The sequence below is a fragment of the Notolepis coatsorum genome (genome assembly GCF_963971535.1).
Source record: "Notolepis coatsorum genome assembly, chromosome: 6".
NCBI lineage: Eukaryota > Metazoa > Chordata > Actinopteri > Aulopiformes > Paralepididae > Notolepis > Notolepis coatsorum.
In genome coordinates, this window is record NC_140170.1 from 72948289 (window position 1) to 72966414 (window position 18126).

The 18126-nt window shown below is 43.8% G+C and overlaps 1 protein-coding gene across 1 annotated transcript in view; it reads left to right on the forward strand.

Annotated features, from left to right (window-relative positions):
- The window catches only part of pfkmb (phosphofructokinase, muscle b), a 26232-nt gene extending 8373 nt beyond the window's left edge, over window positions 1–17859 (forward strand). Inside the window, 14 exon segments of the mRNA XM_084315629.1 lie at window positions 384–488; window positions 491–511; window positions 1454–1518; window positions 1613–1676; window positions 2648–2794; window positions 3581–3651; window positions 5519–5606; window positions 12265–12417; window positions 14092–14256; window positions 14790–14851; window positions 15415–15526; window positions 16242–16341; window positions 16513–16618; window positions 17574–17859. Of these exon segments, the coding sequence (XP_084171755.1) occupies window positions 384–488; window positions 491–511; window positions 1454–1518; window positions 1613–1676; window positions 2648–2794; window positions 3581–3651; window positions 5519–5606; window positions 12265–12417; window positions 14092–14256; window positions 14790–14851; window positions 15415–15526; window positions 16242–16341; window positions 16513–16618; window positions 17574–17718 (1404 nt within the window). The 3' untranslated portion in view covers window positions 17719–17859.
- Window positions 17860–18126: the final 267 nt, after the last annotated feature.

Consider the following 18126-nt stretch of genomic DNA (forward strand, 5'->3'; position numbering starts at 1 on the left):
CCCTCTCCCTCTCCTGCCCCTCTCCTCTCCTCTCTCTCTCTCCTCTCCTCTCCTCTCCTCTTCCTCTCCTGCCCTCTCTCCTCCTCTCCTCTCCTCTCCTCTCCTCTTCTCTCCTCTCCTGCCCCTCTCCTCTCCTGCCCTCTCCTCTCCTCTCCTCTCCTCTCCTCTCCTCTCCTCTCCTCTCCTCTCCTCTCCGCTCCTCTCCTGCCCTCTCCTCTCCTCTCCTCTCCTCTCCTCTCCTCTCCTCTCCTCTCCTCTCCTCTCCTCTCCTCTCCTCTCCTCTCCTCTCCTCCTCTCCTCTCCTCTCCTCTCCTCTCCTCTCCTCTCCTCTCCTCTCCCTCTCCTCTCCTCTCCTCTCCGCTCCTCTCCGCTCCTCTCCTCAGGGTAGCAGAATGGGTATGGAGGCTGTGATGGCTCTTTTGGAAGCCACACCAGAGACTCCTGCCTGTGTAGTCAGTCTGTCAGGAAACCAGGCGGTCAGGCTGCCCTCTCCTGGGAATGTGTCCAAGTGGTGAGTTTAATGTACAAAACTATTCCTTAATGACAATGTTTCAACAGAACATTTGTGGTTTTTAGAAGCCAAATTGTTATCAAGCTCCAGTGAAAGAGTTTGGTTTAATTGCTAATCACTAGCAATACAGGGTTGAGGTTATATATGCATTATTACACAATTAAACCAGGCAAACCTAAAACAGGAAGGCATGTCTAAGACTCCAGAGGTTAATGCACATCACATTAACTGCACATCAGATGTATTTATTAGTGGTGGGACTCGAGTAAACATTTTAATCGAATTAATTTAAGACTTTATTGTTAATTAATAGAAATTAATCACATTTTAATCGCATATCAATATTTGATGTGAAAAGCAAACATTTTCAATTAAAATGAATTTTGGTATACGAAGTGAATCAATGAATATACATTATACATACGTTTAAGCAGCAAAATCCTGTATTAGCTACACAGACCAACAGATCAATGCAATTTTTAACAAAGTGCAGCAATTTTAGGAATTATATATATATAGCGCAAAGGACCTTTTGTAAACTCAAGCACTTTCGAGGTAAAAGTAAAACGCAGTGCATTCCAGAACAGTTGACATTTGAAAAAAATAACTCATGATTGATCTCGATTTCTCTTATTTAATAATTTTTTATGAACAAACCAGACTAAGAAAAAAGGTTATTTGCGATTCATTATACTTGCTATACTATACTTATAGCGCATGCATGAGTCTGGTCTCCTTTGAAAGGTAACATTCTTATACAATAAAGAAAAATCATCATGCGATTAAATGCATAATTTTTTTTTTACTTCTAATTCTTTCTGTATGTTAATTAATCGAAATGAATGCAATAAAGTCCCAGCCCTAGTATTTATTATTGTTTTGTTTTTTACGTGATCATATACTCAATGTCTTGTTTTGTCTTGTAATCTCTGTGGTCGTCAGACTAAAGACGTGACCATAGCCATGTCAGAAGGCCGCTTTGAAGACGCTGTGAAGCTCAGGGGAAAGTGAGGCTGCCACTCCCTGTTTCCATACTATTCTCAAGGATTCTGTGTGGAGTCTGAATAAATCTTTTATACATTTATTGTTGATGTTTGGCAGGAGCTTTGAGAACAACTTGAAGACGTACCAATTGCTGGCTCATGTGCAACCCCCAGAGACTAAGGTGAGGAGCTTCTAACCCTCACCCTGCTGAGGTTAGATTAGATTAGATTAGATTAGATTAGATTAGATTAGATTAGATTAGATTAGATTAGATTAGATTAGATTAGATTAGATTAGATTTAATTTAATTTAATTTAATTTAATTTGATTTAATTTAATTTAATTTAATTTAATTTAATTTAATTTAATTTAATTTAATTTAATTTAATTTAATTTAATTTAATTTAATTTAATTTAATTTAATTTAATTTAATTTAATTTAATTAGATGAGATTCGATTAGATTAGATTTGTTTCGATTCGATTCAATTCGATTTGTTCTCTGTCTGATCTATAGCTTCAAGAGAGAGCGTGTGCGTGTTCACAAATACTGACTGAACTGTCGCACAGGAATAATAAACGTCAATTCTCAAAACGGGTGTCGTTCCTCTTTAAACTTGTGTGATTTATACATTTGATTATCTATTATTAATATCTTTGTTTTTATGGTCTCATATCTGTGGTGGAAAATAGCCGAAGCTACTCAGTCCAAAGAGACTTGGTTAATACGATTTATTAACTCAATCAAAGTATCAATACAAAATAGTAAGAGTTAGGCTGGATGACTCTCCACGAGGTGGCTAGCTAGGACACCAGGGAAGAGAGACCCTCCCACCGGATCTTGGAGCATCTTTATACAAAACTGGAAAGGGTGGGGGTCAAAGGAATGTGACATCTTTGGGGACATCAATTATGGAAAGGTGGGGAATGGGGGGAGGGAGGGGGGTAGGAAGGAAAGATGGGTGAGAGAGATCAAAGAGAGAGGGGGGAAGGGAGTCTTATCTCCGACATAGCCCGTTGTATATTCTCTTCTATTCATTGGCAGGTATAGTGCTGTTTAAAAGTTCTCACGACTAAGGGTTTCAGAGATTGTTTCCGTTGCATACGATATCTGTGTGACAGATTTCTCTCTGTGTGTGTTTGCCCCGCCCAGAGTAACATTAATATTGCCATAATGAACGTGGGCGCCCCCTGTGCCGGGATGAACGCCGCGGTCCGCTCTGCCGTCAGGATAGGTCTCCTCCAGGGACACCAGATGCTGGCCATCTACGACGGGTTCGAGGGCCTGGCTTTCGGAAATGTACAGCGACACACACACACACACACACACGCACACACTCACACTCTCACACACACACACACACACACACACAGACACACACACACACTCACACTCTCACACACACACACACACACACACACAGACACACACGCACACACTCACACTCTCACACACACACACACACACACAGACACACACACACGCACACACTCACACTCTCTCACACACACACACACAGACACACACGCACACACACACTCACACTCTCACACACACACACACACACACACACACAGACACACACACGCACACACTCACACTCTCTCACACACACACACACACACACACACACACACACACACACACACACACACACACTAACAGACTCACACACACTCACAGACTCACACACACTCTCACACACACACACACACACACACACACTCTCTCACACACACACACACACACTCACAGACACACACACACACACACACACACAGTGGCTCAGTGGTAATCGGAAGGTTCCCGGTTCGATTCCCGCTCCTCGAAGTGTCCTTGAGCAAGACACTTAAACCCCAATGAGCAGGTCGGCACCTTGTGGTCGCCTGTGAATGTGTGAGTGAATGGGTGAAAGTGAGGCACTTTGGATAAAAACCTCTATATAAATGCACCATTTACCATTTACATTTACATATTTTAAATATATAAATATGCATATATATATATAATACGCACACAGGTTAGAGAGCACGCATGAGCAAACATGACAACTAACTGACTTGTGTCTAATCCACGCTGTTCCAGATTGAGCCAATCCTTTGGTCCGGAGTCGGAGGATGGACCGGCAAGGGCGGCTCCATGCTCGGCACCAAGAGGTGAGGCTCCTGGAGGCTCCCAGAGACAAGGGTCCTCATTCTCCAACGGACATACGTAAAAGTTACCGAGGGATTCCTTCCTAACTCGATTTACGTACTCCTTCGGCATTCTCGAACGGCTTCGTATTGTAAATTCGTTACGAACTCGAAAAGGCAGCCGTAAGTCGGACAGACCAGTGTGCGCCCATGTTTTCAACAGCTTTCTCTGGGACAAGTCATTGGGGATTGCCGATACTAGACATCCATGGAATTAAATAATTATAATGATAATAAATACGACAATATTTGTATCATTAACAATGTCGTTTTGTATTTATAGCCCTGACTCAATCAGGCAACTGTGTAGTGGAATATACTATATGCCATATACTGTCTTCTTCTCTATGATATAATTTATTGTTGGTTTATAGCCCTATTGCGAGAACTAAATAAATGCGTGGAGAAATGGCTTAGTGAGGCAGCCTCAGCACACAAGCACACACACATTGGCTCTTGACAAGCGCACAGTCATTCAGTATTGACATTACTAAATGAGATGTCATGCTAATATGTCATGTTCTACAGTAGGACCTACTACTATAATACCTAATAAAACAAGTCATTCCAATAATAAAAGCCTACTTTGCTGGAACGATTAATTTTGCACGTATACATACATACATGTGTGTGTGTGTGTGTGTGTGTGTGTGTGTGTGTGTGTGTGTGTGTGTGTGTGTGTGTGTGTGTGTGTGTGTGTGTGTGTGTGTGTGTGTGTGTGTGTGTGTGTGTGTGTGTGTGTGTGTGTGTGTGTGTGTGTATGTGTGTGTGTGTGTGTGTGTGCTCGTGCGCTCTGAGGCTGCCTCACTAAGCCGTTTATCCACGCATTTATTTATTTATAGAGCATTTATTTATCCACTCTGGTTGGATGGTGTATTGTACTTGTGCTGTATAATGACAATACATTTTAATCGAATCTAATTTTGAGATCAGTCGCAAATCGCTTCTGCACCACCTGTTGAATGGATCAGCATGGTGCAGTGCAGAACAGCTGCTGTTTTGCATACGGCCCTCGTCGTTTTGCACACACCTCATTCGCCTTATAAGGAGCTGTCAGGGCGTGTCTGTATGCAAATTCAATGAACGAGAACGAGCATTTCAGTTTAAGAATGAGCGTATTTGGCGGCTGGGTGGCGCAGCGGACATTGCGCTCGTCACCAACGCATGAGACACCGGTATCGAATCCGGCTGTCTGCGTTGCCTCCGGCTTAGGCTGGCCGTCATACTAACTCAATTGGCAGAGTTAGCGGGTGGGAAGTCGATGGGTAGTAATCTGGACGTTGTAAACAGCGACTCCTACAGGTCGGTCAGGGCGCCTGCACAGCAGAGACAGGAAAATAGCGGGGGCAGTGTGAGCCTCCCATACGTTACACCTCGCCAAATGAGAGTCCGCACTGGCAGGTGAAAAGATGCGACTGGCTGCCTCCACATATCAGAGGGGACATGCAATGGGCTTCTATCCTCCCTACAACCGACCAGTGGGGGGCACATGCGAGCAACGATCAAGACAGGGAAGGGGAGAATTGGCAGGGCTAAAATTGGGATGGGAGAAAAAAAATTAAAAAAGAGGAGAAAAAAGCAGATACAAACAAAAACAATGAGCGTATTTCATTCATGGGAACCCAGCTGCGAAGATTTTGGCCACTTACAGAGACCGTTTCACACATTCAGGAATCCGGAGGAGGACTTTTGTAAATCCGTTGGTACGTTATTTACAAAGGTACTTACGAACAAGTTCGAGAATGAGGACCAATGTGCATGAGATATAGAAACAGGTCGAATTTACGCATCTAATTCTGTTCCACTTGTTCATATTCATCCCTGTGTGCAGATCCCTGCCAGGTCCCGTGATGGAGGAGATCAGTCTCAGCATCTCCAAGCACAACATCCATGCTCTGGTCATCATCGGAGGCTTTGAGGTGAAATACGGGAAGATCCTATCATTTAAAGTTGCAAGTTTTGTTTTTATTTGTCACATATAACCAGGGCTTGACATTGACACCCGCCCACCCGCCAGAGGCGGGTAGAATTCCCCTGGGGCGTGTACTTCCGTCATATCTATGATTCTACCCGCCACATTGGCTAGTGGTCTGTCTGTCTGTCTGTATGTGTGTGTTTATGTGTGTGTGTTTAGCCTTTAGCGTCTTTTTCTCCCTGCATTCTAAAAAAATAAATCTCTGCCTTTGATTGGCTATATCACGTTCATTATGGAAAGACCAGCCCTGATCTGCCTCTGATTGGCTGGTCATGTGAAACCTGAAACCAGCTCTCTTCAAATTTATTTTCACAGTCCGTCGCCAATGCACATGTATAATCAAGCTGGCGGGCTGAGCTCGTTGAACACAGCTGCCTACAACCATCCTTACTCCTTACAGACAGTACTGGCAAGAATTTTCATATCTTAACCAGCGTTGCAACTTGCAAGATGCTTATAATGAAAACAACATTGTTCATCAATTGATTCAACCTAGAACCTACGCGTGCGCTCTCTCTCCCCCCCTCTCTCTCTCTCTCTCTCTCTCTCTCTCTCTCTCTCTCTCTCTCTCTCTCTCTCTCTCTCTCTCTCTCTCTCTCTCTCTCAGATCAACAGATCAATACATACAATTGTTAAGGGGATGCAGACCAGAGAAATACTTTCGTCTTGTTTACATCAGGGTCCCCCATTTTCAATTCATCATAAATATGACACACACAACATACAGATAGACAGTACTGCTACATCTATACATTTATGACAGATTTGCAAATACAGTACTGTTTGTGATACAAAAAGTGTCCAGAAAAGAGTGTATATACATTTGACATATAAACTGTACATTGGAGGAGGTCTCTCATTCATCACGGTGGTGAAAAAAGTGAGTCTGGAGCCCATTTTCACATGACCATTTTAATAATCACATTATTACCATTGTTGGGTTATGATCGGCGTGTGTGGGGATTTTTGGCTAGTGAAAATGCTGAGTGGCTAGTGACTTTGGAAAACCACTAGCCACAGTGGCTAGGAGCCAAAAAGTTAACGTCAAGCCCTGCATATAACTAAGGTACCTGTACATTATAGTGAAATGCTTGGTTCTGTATGAGCCTCCTGAGATTGTGCTTCATACATAAAAAAAAAAAAAGTAAAGACCAACACTATACAAAATATACAATATACAAAACTGAAATGTACAAAATGCAAAAAAAAGAAAAATGCTAAAATGGGTTAGAGAGGTAGTGCAAATGTGTAGGAATAAATATATAATAATATGGTGTAATGTTTCAAAAGTGTCTAAAGTAAGTGAATGTTTTAGGTGAATGTTTAAAGTGAGTGTGTGCAGTGAATGTAGAATGTAAAGTTAATGTTGCAGTGAGTCCACATTGAGCAGACTGGTGGCCTGGGGCAGTGGCGGACTGGGACACAAATTCAGCCCGGGACATTCAGACGCACCAGCCCACACACCGGCCCACGCACCGGCCCGCGAAACCGGCCCACACAACGGCCGTTATGAAACACTTGTCCAGTATTAAACAACCCAAGGCTGTGGCTAAGGAGTCAACATCAGGGAGACCAAATCTACACACCGCCCCTAGATGTGCACTCATGCACAGTGCACACACACACACACACACAGACACACACATACATATACCGTTACTTCCTGTCATTGGCATATGTTTTTTTTTTTACTAACATCTTAGTGCCTCATTAGCCTAGGGATTAAGGATACATGAAGTATTAACTACACCATAATAATATTGAGGTTTTGATCCATAGAAAAGGTCTGTGCTACACAATTTCAGTTAGATTGGATTTATTGTCCTTTAATTTGGCACTCATGACATTAGTTGCTTGCCGTTTAATCAACATCGAAAGACCCCCCACTTCCTCCCAGACACCCATTCCAAGAGCTTGTTTCTCTCTCTCTCTCTCTCTCTCTCTCTCTCTCTCTCTCTCTCTCTCTCTCTCTCTCTCTCTCTCTCTCTCTCTCTCTCTCTCTCTCTCTCTCTCTCTCTCTGTGTATGTGTGTGTGTGTGTCTCTCCCTCTCTCTGTGTGTCTCTCTCTGTGTCTCTCTCTCTGTGTCTCTCTCTCTCTTTCTCTCTATGTGTGTCTGTCTGTCTGTCTGGACTGGGCTCTCTCTCTCCCCTCAGGGTCAGCTGTGCTGGACTGGGCACTCTCTCTCCCCTCAGGGTCAGCTGTGCTGGACTGGGCACTCTCTCTCCCCTCAGGGTCAGCTGTGCTGGACTGGGCGCTCTCTCTTTCCTCAGAGTCAACTGCATAAGAAGAACATCAGCAATCAATAATAATGGCTTGAATTCATACAGCGTTTTTCAGCCTTTTGAAAACACCCAAAGTAGTAGTAGTAGTAGTAGTAGTAGTAGTAGTAGTAGTAGTAGTAGTAGTAGTAGTAGTAGTAGTAGTAGTAGTTTAGTCATCATCTCACACAATACAATATACACCATCATTTAACAATATTTGATTTTACAGTGACTGAGAAGGTACAGACTGAAGCAATGCTTATATAGCCTATGCCTGTCCTATATTCTTAACAAAAATTAAAAAAATTAAGACTCCAAAACAGTATTCTAAAAGAAAATAGCAAAAAAAAAACAGTATTATTCACCCTTGTAGTTTTCAAAAATAGCTTTACAAACCATTTTCTTAAAAACCAAAAGCGAATTACTCATTCTTAACTGTATATCAGCATTGTTCCACAAAGCGCTTCACAGAAACCATCAAGCATTCACACTCACACAGTCATACGCTACTGGTGGTCGTGAGCAGCATCAGCAAACACAGCTTCCCTGTGGCAGACTGACGGAATCATGTCCGCTATTCAGCGCCAACCACCATCAACAACCTTCATAAATACATTCAACATTAATAGAATAGGCTAACTACCAACTTAGCTGTAGCAGTTAGCTGTTATATGCAATCACATTTGTTTAACTACGGGGTAGTAGTTGACCTAGTTGTTAGCTTAAGCTAGTTAGCTGTGGTTATCTACAAACATGTAGATGAGACTAATCGAGAACATGGCTAATTGTTGGGAATTCTAAGGTACATCTTATTTAAGCATGTAAAATGGCAACTAATCAATTCAATCAATTAGATTACCAATATTATATCAACATGAAAATTTGAAAGGGAACATAATAGTATTTTATTTGAGTATTTACTATTATAATATTAGTAGCCAATTAATTTGCAGCCCGTCCTAGGTTCTGATTGGCTCTCTAGGTTAGCACTTTAGCTTCTGATGCTGTGGTGGGCACTAGTCCTAACATTGCTAACTAAACTTTTAGTCAGAGAAAAAACGTCACGAGTCACGACTATTTACGTCCACATGCTGTAAGGAATCAGGAATACGGAAAGCACATTGTCTTGTAATAGAATGACTGAAATCACTGCAAGAACTAGTATAGGCTAGCTAGCCCTCATGAACCGGCACACACCAACAGTAGAATATGCACTAGGCTACTGCACGCACCTGTCATGTTACTGTTGGTTCCTTCCACTTGAACTTCATCATCATTAGCAGCAGCAGCTACTCTAACGCCAGCCTTTCCTCTACTAAACATGTCTGTAATTTTAGAACATTGTTCTGCGTCTTTTACTAGCAATTCTAGCTTTTTCAGCTCCACCCTTTCTTTTTTTGCATTCTCCATTTCTGCGCTTCTAGGCCTACTCGCGGTTGGGAGGAAACGTGAATCTCATTCACTGATGTCTCATGTCTCATTCAAGACTGGCTAACGAAAGCATGTCTTTCACTTAACACCAAGAAAACAGTGTGTATGATGTTCACAAAGTCACCAGTAGAGGTCACTCTCTCTAATGTGTTTCTGGGAGAGGCGGAGCTGGACATTGTACATTAATTCAAGTATCTTGGGGTCACATTGGACTCTATTGACCTTCAAAAAGTAATGTGAAGAAAGTGACAAACACAGTCAAGTTTAACATCGAAAACTTCAGGCAGATCAGGCCCTGCCTGCCAGTTAATGCTGCAAGGATGTTTCTGCATTCAATGATTTTATCACACATCGAGTACTGTTTTATCAACTGGTCTCTTTCATATGTCACTACTCTTACACCAATATTATTACTCTACAAAAAAGCCATAAAAGTATTTGATAGGAAACCAATTTCATTTCATCACTGTAATGTTTTAGAAAAACATAACATGCTAAGTTTCGAGAATTTCCAAGTTTTCAAATATACTTGCTTCATGTACACGGTTCTGCATGGACTTGCCCCTCCCCCATTGAATGAGTTCATCCAACAGAAAGCAGACACTGGCATTACCACCAGGGCCATCAGTAGAGGGGACTGTAAGGTGCCTTTTTGGTATACTACCATTGCAAAAACTGTGTTCTCTGTTAAAAGTGGTAACTACTGGAATAGCCTACCAGTTGTGATTAGAGAGTGCCCTACATACTCCATGTTCAAGACCCATCTTAAACTGCATCTTAAGGCAAACCAGAACTGTGATCATTTTTTATCTGATTTAGTTTATGCAACTTGTTTATTGTTTTATTGCCGGTCCACACACTGGCCCACACACCGGCCCACATAATGGCCCACACACCGGCCCACATACGGCCCACACACTGGCACACCCACTACACCGGCCCACACACTACACCGGCCCACACACTGGCCCACACACTGGCCCACACACCGGCCCACACACTGGCCCACACACCGGCCCACACACTACACCGGCCCACACACTGGCCCACACACTGGCCCACACACCGGCCCACACACTGGCCCACACACCGGCCCACACACCGGCCCACATACTGGCCCACACACTGGCCCACACACTAGCCCACATTAGTGGCCCACACACCGACTCACACACTGGCCCACACACCGGCCCACAGACTGGCCCACATACTGGCCCACACACCGGCCCACACACCGGCCCACATACTGGCCCACAGACTGGCCCACAGACTGGCCCACATACTGGCCCACACACCGGCCCACACACTGGCCCACATTAGTGGCCCACACACTGGCCCACACACTGGCCCACATTAGTGGCCCACACACCGACTCACACACTGGCCCACACACCGGCCCACACACCGGCCCACACACCGGCCCACATTAGTGGCCCACACACTGGCCCACACACTGGCAAAAAAAAAAAAAAAAATTTTTTTTTTTTTTTTTTTTTTTTTTTTTGGACCAGCCCACTTTGGTTCCGGCCCATCGGGATTCGTCCCGAACGTCCCGATGGCCAGTCCGCCACTGGCCTGGGGATAGAAGCTCCTCTTGAGTCTCTGTGTGCCGGCCATGAGACTCCGGTAGAACTTGCCTGGGGATAGAAGCTCCTCTTGAGTCTCTCTGTGCTGGCCATGGGACTCCGGTAGCGCTTGCCTGGGGATAGAAGCTCCTCTTGGGTCTCTCTGTGCCGGCCACACAGTAAATTTCGCAGAGTAAATTTTACTCAAACTGAGTACATTTTACTCAAACTGAGTAAAATTTTACTCAAACTGAGTAGAATTGACTATGCAAAATGTACTGTGCATGAGACTCCGGTAGCGCTTGCCTGGGGATAGAAGCTCTTCTTGAGTCTCTCTGTGCCAGCCATGAGACTCCGGTAGCACTTGCCTGACCGCAGCAGTGCAAAGAGGCAGTTGTTTGGGTGGCTAGAGTCTTTGACTATTTTCTGGACCTGCAACGCCTGCTGTAAATGTCCTGGAGGGTGGGAGGAGGTTTTAACAGCACTTTATTGTCCATTCTGTTTTTATAGACTGGAATTGGAATAGTAGACAACGCTACTGTTATTTTACAAATGACAATGATAAACTTCAGTTTTCCAAACAGATTTTTACAAAGAATATATGCTACACGCCTCCATGATTCAGCCTCATCTACATCGATTAATATACATTCTAAATTCTCTTGATTCCGGGTTACACACACTTACGACAGTGGCTCAGGAGGTAGAGCGGTCGTCTGGTAATCGGATGGTTCCCGGTTCGATTCCCACTCCTCCCAGAATGTCGAAGTGTCCTAGACAAGACACTTAAGCAAGAAATACACACACAGACACACACAGACACAGTGGCTCAGGAGGTACCTCCGGATCACCATCGGGAACCTCCGTATTGCCAGACGACTACTCTACCTCCCTCTACCCAGACGACTTCTGTCACCCCCATAACTGACATTCACTGACACCATTGTTGTGTCTCGGCCAGGCCTACGTGGAATTAAGGAATATCAAAATAAAAGCACACGTTGTTGAACTTGATCACACATATGTATTAGATAATTGTATTACAGCACTACAGTATGTTATCAATACACATTTATAAAACGAGGCATATTTAACCAAAATATGAAATAAAATTAAATATAAAAAAAAAAAAAAAAAAAAATATACATATATATATATATATATATATATATATATATATATATATATATATATATATATATATATATATATATATATATATATATATATATTGATTTTACTTGCCAATGCGCGACCCCACTGTCGCCTACCCACGACCCCACTTTGGGTCATGACCCGTAGTTTGAGAACCGCTGACTGACACCTTTGTTCTGTCTCGGCCAGGCCTACATGGGGGGCCTGGAGATGGTGGAGGCCCGAGGGAAGTACGAGGAGCTCTGCATTCCCCTGGTCGTCATTCCGGCCACCGTCTCCAACAACGTTCCCGGGTCTGACTTCAGTGTCGGCGCTGACACCGCCCTCAACACCATCACTACGGTGAGGCTCGTGCACGCCACCCACGCACACAATCAAATACATACGCACGCACATATACTGTATGCACAAACGTGCACGCACAGTCACATACATACATACATACATACATACATACATACATACATACATACATACATACATACATACATACATACATACATACATACATACATACATACATACATACATACATACATACATACATACATACATACATACATACATACATATTCACTCTCTCTCTATCTCTATCTCTCTCTCTCACACACACATACTGTGTACACACACACACATACTTACATACACTCACTCACTCTCACTCTCTCTCTATCTCTCTCTCACACACACACATACTGTGTACACACACACAGGGCCGGATCGTCACTAGAGGCCCCAAAAATTTTTTTTATTTTTTTTTAACTTTTATTTTAAACATTTTTGGAGGCCCCTCGTCACCCCACATTTAATTTTTAATTTTTTTATTTTGGGGATCGATGTCATACTGTGACACTGAATGATTGGCACTGACTGACGCTCTCTGATTGGCCACTGACATGTTTGCCCAATCGCGTGACGAGCTGTGTCTTTGCCCATTTCCTCGTCAAACAGCCTGCAAACTACCTGGCGTTCTATCGCCATGCTCTAAGACAAACTCTAACCTTAACCAACTTCGAAAGAGTGCCTAAGCTTAACCATCGAAAGAACTTGCCGTCAGCCCGTCACGCTCTAAGACAAACTCTAACCTTAACCAACTTCGAAAGAGTGCCTAAGCTTAACCAGTGTAGAAACAGGCATCGGCCAATCAGAGAGCGTCTTGCCAGAAATGCGGCTAGGTTTAGAAATAACGCGACTAGGGGCCTCCACACTACACACTAGTACTAGTGCTAAATACCTATATGTCCCTATGCCATAAATGTCATGTATGTTGTGTATGTCATAAATGTCTATATGAATTGAAAATGGGGGACCCTGATGTAAACAAGACAAACGTCTTTCTCAGGTCTGCATCCCCTGCCTTAACAATTGTGTGTATTGAGCCGTACTGTATTGTACCCATTCTGCAATCTGTTAAATAAAGTTTTCATTCATTTATTCAGTAAAAAAAATAAAAGAGATACGAAAATTAGAAATATAGGCCTCTCTCTTATACATGCCTCCTCCTAATACAAGCCTGGTATCCACTACAGTTGAAACAAATACAAGCCAGGGTTACTATTAGAGGAATTACGGTATTCTATATATTTTTTAAAGTGACATATAAAAACGCCACTGTGCGTGCGTGCACGTGTGTGTGGGGGGGCCTCCACAAGAATCTGGCCCAGGGGCCTCTGAAGTCTTAATCTGGCCTTGCACACACACACATACATACGGTCACATACATTCACCCAGAATGACATTGAACTTTACATTTCAGTGTCTCTCTCTGTCTCTCTCTCTCACTCTCTGTCTCCCTCTATCTCTCTGTCTCTCTCTCTCTCTGTCTCTCTCTCTCTCTCTGTCTCTCTCTCTATGTGTCTCTCTATGTCTCTCTATCTCTGTGTGTATCTTTCTCTGTCTCTCTCTGTGTGTCTCTCTCTCTCTCTGTGTCTCTCTCTCTCTCTCTCTCTCTCTCTCTCTCTCTCTCTCTCTCTCTCTCTCTCTCTCTCTCTCTCTCTCTCTCTCTCTCTCTTCTAGACCTGTGACAGGATCAAGCAGTCTGCTGCCGGTACAAAGAGGAGAGTGTTCATCATTGAGACTCTGGGAGGATACTGTGGTTACCTGGCAACCATGGCCGCCTTGTCCTCCGGAGCGGACGCTGCCTACATCTTTGAGGAGCATTTCGGCATCCGTGAACTAGAGGTGTGGGCTAAGAGAGAGGACTAGAGGTCTGGGCTAAGAGAGAGAGAGGACTAGAGGTCTGGGCTAAGAGAGAGAGGACTAGACAGATAGTTCAGTGGTGAGAGAGGTGGATGGATGGATGGATGGATGGATGGATGGATGGATGGATGGATGGATGGATGGATGGATGGATGGATGGATGGATGGATGGATGGATGGATGGATGGATGGATGGATGGATGGATGGATGGATGGATGGATGGATGGATGGATTGATGGATGGATGGATGGATGGATGGATGGATGGAGGGATGGATGGAAAGGTGGGTGGGTGGGTGGGTGGATGGATGGATGAACGGACGGACGGACGGACGGACGGACGGACGGACGGATGGATGGATGGATGGATGGATGGATGGATGGATGGATGGATGGATGGATGGATGGATGGATGGATGGATGGATGGATGGATGGATGGATGAATGGATGGATGGATGGTCAGAAGGACAGAAGGACGGACAGACGTTTGATTCTGTCCTCTGTGTGTTCACAGGAGAACGTGGAACATCTGGTGCAGAAGATGAAGACCACCGTGCAGAGAGGTCTCATTCTCAGGTCTGCGAGGCGTTCCTCTGACATCACCTGCTTTTCCCTTACAGTGATCTGTACTATATTGTGCTTAATCTTAATCTGTGGAACGGACAGGGCATGGATACTAATGCTGTATTCTCTGTGGCTCACAAGCACTGGTGGTCGACACGTTACCTACAGTACACCTGTGTTTTTACACGAGGAAGCACTTCATAATCACAGTCTAGGAAACTAAAGGAAGGGTCATCAGCGTCACCGTGTAGCAAGTGAACGCACATCGGTGCCAAGTGTGGAAACGTTCAGTTCAACAGACATTGAGTTGAATGGGATCCTCCTCGTTTATGTCGTTTAAACAAGTTATTACCTCGAATGTCAGAATCATCTGCAATGTGTTAGCTAACGTTGGATATATTGGTTGATGTATATTTCCTCAGATAGCTGGTATATTTGTAATTTTAATACATTCATAGTTTCCTTGCTCACAATTAGCCACTCTGCCCCTAGTGTCGGTTCACAGGCATAACACTTGTGACTCATGTCGTCGACAATGCCCCGCTTGGCATCAATGTTTCTCTACTTGTTCACAGGAATGAGAAATGCAATGCCAACTACACCACAGACTTCATCTTCCAGCTGTACTCAGAGGAGGGGAAGGGCGTGTTTGACTGCAGGAAGAATGTTCTCGGACACATGCAACAGGTACGCCATAGGACCAAAGACTTTCTTTTGATTGCATTGTAGCTACTAACTAACCCATTATTTGTAGGGATGCTATGTGGCTAACGTTTTGATGACGAGTCACGTTTGTGGTCGACGTGTGATGATTTGATGTGAATGTTTGCCTGCAGAGTTTACATGTCATCTCCTTGGGGTCGTTCTTTACCCTCTCGAAATGACCCCACACTTTGGATGTCCTGCCCGACATAACTAAGATTAAGATTAAACTCGACTTTGAAGAAGTCTTTATTCGTACAGTAGCACACATTACATGTTTGGAGAAATAGTTACAAATAGTTGTCGAGGAATCCTTTTGGTTGCCCCAAACAATAGCTTAGTTCACACCTAGCTGAGAGGCCAAGGGCTACAGCCGCCAACCCACTCTCTACTTAAGATCAATAATTGATCTATTGTCTCCTTTCATTCCTAGCTAGCTATTCCTTGTCTACTAGCTGGCCAGAGGAGAGCACTCCTTTCAGCCAAAGCTCATTTAACCCTTCTTTGTATTCATTGTTTTTACCATTAAACCTATTTTGATCAGAAGATACATTCTCTCTCTCTCTCTCTCTCTCTCTCTCTCTCTCTCTCTCTCTCTCTCTCTCTCTCTCTCTCTCTCTCTCTGTCTCTCTTTCTGTCTCACTCTCTGTCTCTCTCTCTGTCTCTCTCTCACTCTCTCTCTCTCTCTCTAACTAACTAGGGTGGAATCCCCACTCCATTTGACAGGAACTTCGGCACCAAGATGGGGGCCAAGTCTGTCCTGTGGCTGACTGACAAGCTGAAGGAATGCTACAGACACGGTGAGAACGTGGAAACTTAGTGTGAAAGAGAGAGAGAGAGAGATAGTGAGAGAGACAGAGAGATAGAGAGAGAGACATAGAGAGAGACAGAGACAGAGAGAGAGAGACAGACAGAGAGAGCTCCTTGTCCTTGACGTTTGCTCTCTGTGTTGTTGCACCTTTTGCCTCCAGGTCGTATCTTTGCCAACAGCCCGGACACTGCCTGCGTGCTGGGCATGAGGAAGAGAGCTCTCAGGTTCCAGTCCCTGGAAGAACTCAAAGATCAGACTGACTTTAAGTGAGACTCTCTCCTTCTAACCCCTCCTGACATCCCAGACATTCGCGTGGTCTTTTCCGCCCAGTGTTATTTACCTTGACTTGAATGGCAGGTCACACCCTGCATGTGTCTCGCTGTCTGGAGTTTAGTGATGTCATATTTATGCCACATGGAATGGACTTTTGGGTATATGAGTCCCGAAACATTAAATCTGTTACTTATCGTGTTCAAAGGGGGGCGTGTTTCTGCTATTTGTTATTTATTATATTGTGGTGCAACCTATTTGTTTACACTTAGATTACATTAATTTCCCCAAGGGATCGATAAAGGAATATCTTACCTTATCTTATAAAAAAAATACATCCACAGAGACAGGTGTGGAAGGAAAGTATTGCTTTTCACACAAAAAAATCTATTTGATTAATGAATTTATCATTTAAAGGTTTTGTAAAATGTATGTTGTTTACATGTTGCAGGCATGTATCCCCTCTCTACTTACCATTTCTCCCACATGGAATGCACCTGATTGGATAAATGACACGCTGGTGCTCTAGTGGCGCCATCTAGTGGCCGGATGTTATCTATAGCACCTTTAATTGATAATAATCGAGGAACTCCCTAACTAGCCCTCGTGAAAGTTGAGCGAGTCCTTCTCTCCGACTCTCCCCTCGACATCCTCTAACCTCACCGTCACCCTTCGCCCCAAACTGTGAATCACTAAAGACCCTAAAGACACTTTAAGTGCTGCTGTGACACATTGTCACCTATGTATATTTGTAAACACTACTGAATCCTACACTGTGCGGATTCACTGTCATTCACTGTAATTTTTTGTTAAGTATTGTGTGATTTTGTGTGAAGGGTGGACTACTGTAGCAAAGTACGATTTTCATTGCACGGCAAACTGTCTGTTTAACTGTGCACGTGACAATAAATAATCTTGAATCTTGAATCTTGAATCTCTCTCACTCCGCAGACATCGTATTCCAAAGGAAGCATGGTGGATGAAGCTGAGGCCCATCATGAAGATCCTGGCCCATTACAAGAAGGTCCAGCTGGACACCACGGAGCACGCCGCCATGGAGCACGTCATCAAGACGGCGGGCTTGGTCGCTAAGTAGTAGGGGTCGCTCCCGGCCGCGGCGACGTGGAACCTCCCTGCCCGCCTCAGTTCCTCCACTCTGTCTCGTAACATGTCTAATCCAATCTATTTTCCATTTCCATGGCAAGAATAAACCACAATAAATATTTATTTCACTCTTTCATATTGTCAACTGATTTTTTTCTCCTCTATTGAGATTGTGTTTTTTTTTTGCCTATACAGTACAATAGCGTCTGACTTACATTTTTTAAACACACTCAGCCGTTGAAATGAAATGTTCAAGTTTTGTCACGTAAATGGTACATGTACATTACAGTGAAATGCTTGGTTCTGTATGAGCCCCCTGAGAATGTGCTTCATACAGTAAAAAGGTTAAAAGAATAAAGTCCAAACACTAGACAAAAAATACAATATACAAACCAAAGTA